This window comes from Macrobrachium nipponense, chromosome 9 (assembly GCF_015104395.2).
Source record: "Macrobrachium nipponense isolate FS-2020 chromosome 9, ASM1510439v2, whole genome shotgun sequence".
In the NCBI taxonomy this organism is placed as follows: Eukaryota; Metazoa; Arthropoda; class Malacostraca; order Decapoda; family Palaemonidae; genus Macrobrachium; species Macrobrachium nipponense.
In genome coordinates this window covers 84299212-84303285 of record NC_061110.1, presented here as the reverse complement: position 1 = coordinate 84303285, position 4074 = coordinate 84299212, and the positions used below count along the sequence as shown (strand labels likewise).

The following is a 4074-nucleotide window of genomic DNA, read 5'->3' as shown; positions in this document are numbered from 1 at the left end:
ATGTAGTCTTCATTAAAGAAATCAAATTTTACATGGTAGAATTCTTTAAGAGGAAGAAGTAACACTGGTGCATATGAGGAATAGGAGGTATCTTTGTTGGAAAGACCAAAAAATTGTGAAAAAAAAATTGCAAAAAAACCTCAGAAATACGTAAATCATAATATATGCAAATGGAAAGATGCATCGTTCTTGATTGTCGCCAATAATAATCCCCCAAAAAATAACAACACGAAAAATAAGCTAGGGCTTTTGAATGGATAAATACTAACCATAGACTAGTTTATCTATATTTTAACCTACGACAAGCCATTAATATAATTGTTACCGTAATATATGTGTATATATATATATATATATATATATATATATATATATATATATATATATATATATATATATAAAATTGTGTGTGTGCGTGTGTGTATATGTATGTATGTGTACTGTCTGTCCCTTTTATGCATGTATTACTGTGGTGACTGAAAAAGCATTTTCAATATATTCCTATGATCGGGTATATAAAAAGAGGTATGATATACAATCTTTAACGAAGTATTACTGTACTGACAGTCCCTTTTATGCCGGTATTACAATGTTGACTGTCTTTCTTATCCAGAAATTACTGTGGTGGCTGTCCTTTTCACCCAGGTATTACTGTGCTGTCTGTCCCCTTTAGCAAGCCATTACTATTCTGTTTGTCCCTTTTATCCAGGTAGTACTGTGGTGACTATCCATGTATTACTATACCGTCTATCCCCTTTAACCAGGTATTACTGTTACCTATCCCTTTTAACTAGGTATTACTGTGTTATCTGTCCCTTTTAACCAGGTATTACTGTGGTGACTGTCCCTTTTATCAGGTTATTACTGTGTTCTGTCCTGTTTATCCAGGTATTACTGGGGAATGATACTCCCGTAGAGTGTTTTTTTTCGCCACTAAAGTTACATGGGGTAGGGGAACGAGTTTGAAACCTACCCTATTACCTAAATTGGGTCAAATAAAGGCCATGTACCAAATTTTGTCTAGATTGGTCAAGCGATTCGGTTTTCTTTTTACATATAAACTAACCTACAAACATGCAAGATATTATTATATATTATAAATAAATGATAATGAAAAGCCAATGGAGCCGACTTGCACAGGTCGTTCACACAACCCTAAAGAGAAGAGTTGGAGATAATGTTTTCTGGGCTACTTTGGTCACCTGAGGATTAGAAAGACCGAGACCTGCTCAGATGAGTGCTATAAACCGGAGGGAGGGAGTTGACCCGAGATTTCCGGAAGAAGAGATACTTCGTGAAAGAGATGAGCAGTGGATTCCATAACTCTTTGCATCACGCTCCGTTGGAGAAGATGATGACTGTGTTGTGATATTCTGGTGCTGCTGTTCCTTGCTGATGTTGCTATTGCTGCAGTGGCAGTTATTGCTGTTGTTATTGTCACTTCGGTTTTTGTGTTGATCGTCGCTATTATAAACAAAATAAAACAATTATATCAGCCTATACATCATCGTTCTTTAATTTGATTGAAATCTTACTATTTTCTCAATATTTACCATCAGTATTTACGATGTATTATATAAAACGACTTCATTTTTCCACTGTTATAGCTCTTACATGGTAAGATTCATTAACCAGATTTGAAAATTATTCGTACAGGACGATAACTGGAAAATGTTTAACGAAATTTAAAAGTCTTTTCTTCATGGCCGTCAATCATCTTGGGAAACCTCTTAAACATAGGAAGTGGTTTTCTCATAACAACCAAATTTTGCTTCGAGGAAGCTTAAACAGCCTGAAGATTCAGCTGAAAGATGTTTGATCTCAGCCTCCTACGGATTCTGTAACATATTTCCTTCAATGCCGCGACCACAAATGAGAAACTTTCTTGGCGGTCGAGTATAAAAGATCGCACGAAGGTCTTTCCAGCACACACTCGCCCAGAAGTGGCCAAAGACAACATCAGCAAGCAGCAATGCAGTTTTTGGTTGGTATATTTTATCTGTATTTTTTTATTATTTTCTTGATTGTTGCGTCAAACACGTAAATTACTATCCATTAGTTCTCCCTTAATTTGTCGACTGGAATACATTTCCCGGTTACTATCAAATCAATAATACTATAGCTTTCTTACCTGATATCTGATATTTTACCTTCCTGTGCCCTCTTTCTCCCTTTATTCCCCATGTATTGTACTTAGAAACTATTAAGTTTAAATTTCCGGTTTACTCGTCATTCCCTTTAATCGTAAATGCGAAGATTCATCACTATCTTCTTGGCAGTTCCGTCTCTCCAAAATAAAGAACTTTTCTGCTGCTAAGAGACGATACATAATTATGAAATTACTTATGAACATCTACGCATTCTTAACCATTCCTTGACTATTGCTCGCATTTTCTAGCAAAAGTCAAGTAATTTCAAATAGGTGAACAATGACGAAGTTTGACTTCTTTTCTGCAGTGAATCCAACGTTTGGGTACATAAATACATCCTGTGAAAAAAAAATTGTAGCTGATTAAAATCGAATTTATTTTATCGACGAAAATCTGCTATACACAAACTTTGATCTGCTTGGATAAGGGTCCAGCTATCTACCTTTCCCATATAATAAAGACGTATAGTACAGATACCAAACCAAGTTGCACATATCCAAAATGACATCATTGTTACCAAGTAGAATTTGCGTTAATACCTAATATCATTTTCTTCATTACAATGATATTATTAGTGTTGTTGGCTAGAGTTTCTATTTAAAGAGTTTTTAAAATGTTTTTTTAAAAGATAATACTCAATATTACTTGATTAAAACTTCATCATGATATTTTTTACCAAGAAGTGCGTGCTAAGACGAAGAGGTATTCTGGGGAGATTCTGACCTTCTTAATGATCTTCTATGATTTGTTATAATATGTCTCTTTCGATAAATTGAAGTTGTTCTGTTACGAATTCAATATAAAATATTGCATTATTTTTCAGGTGCTTGCACTCTTAGTGGCATTTGCTTGCGCTTCTGAAATAGAGAAGCGAGAGGCGGAGCCAAGTTATGGAGGATATGGCCACTTAAGCTACCATCACCGTCCTTCCTATGGGCATGGCTACTCTCATCACTACCATAAGCGGTCTGTTGATCCTGAACCTGGCCACTTCTATGGGTATCACCCAGTCAGCTATGGCTACTCTCATCACTACCATAAGCGATCTGCTGATCCTGAGCCAAAAGCTGAACCTTCCTATGGCAGAGGTCACTATTATGCATATCACCCAGCGACCCATACCTATTCCCATCACTATTATTAGAGGTCTGCTGATCCTGAACCAGAAATGAGCCTTCCTATGGCTAAGGTCGTTCCTGCTATCCAGTAACATTATGGTTATGGATATCATTATCACAGAAGGTCTACTGACCCACAGCTAGCAGCAGAAGCTCTCCCAGTTGTGGACACAGACATAGCTACACTTATTCTCATTCAATCTACCATCACCCATCCAATCATTAACTGAAGATACATTTGCCTATGGCTGGCAATAAATTTTCTTGTCATTGGTTCACGTGTGTTCAAAACTTCAACGAAATAAACAAAACTTCAACGAAATAAAAAAAATATGAATATTATATAAATTATTTTTATTACGATGGTTCTCTCCATGTTTGATATCAGAATGAATTCTTAGAAAAATATAAATATTTTGCATCAAGAAAATTACATTGATCATTTGGTGAAAAATTGCTTAATCATGCTGTCGCTATATGTAAATGAAATGCTGTACACAGACAATACAATAGAAACATGTGACTTGCCACTAAAAGACGCAATAAGTTGAATATATGATTCTTTAACTCATTGCCAAACACAGAACTATCCTTTGCCACCCCTTCAAATGAACTTACTTTATACCTTTGCCGCAAGTCATCATTAATAGTTTGCAAAATAAACTTAACTGATGACAACTTTCTCCCAGAGCTTGAGTTGAGAGTGAGCACCCGGAGAGTACACGGCAGAACATTATTCAAAACAGGGAAGAAGAGCTTAGTTAAAACACTTAGATATAACAACTTCATCCTGAAACATTCGGAAG

At 35.7% G+C, this 4074-nt stretch overlaps 1 protein-coding gene across 1 annotated transcript; it reads left to right on the top strand.

Moving 5' to 3' along the window:
- The first annotated feature begins 1882 nt into the window (after positions 1-1882).
- Positions 1883-3616, top strand: LOC135218278 (uncharacterized histidine-rich protein DDB_G0274557-like). Its single transcript, XM_064254488.1, has 2 exons — positions 1883-1984; positions 2974-3616. The coding sequence occupies exons 1-2, from the start codon at positions 1973-1975 to the stop codon at positions 3292-3294; spliced, it is 333 nt and encodes a 110-aa protein (XP_064110558.1). The 5' UTR covers positions 1883-1972; the 3' UTR covers positions 3295-3616.
- The last annotated feature ends 458 nt before the right edge of the window (positions 3617-4074 follow it).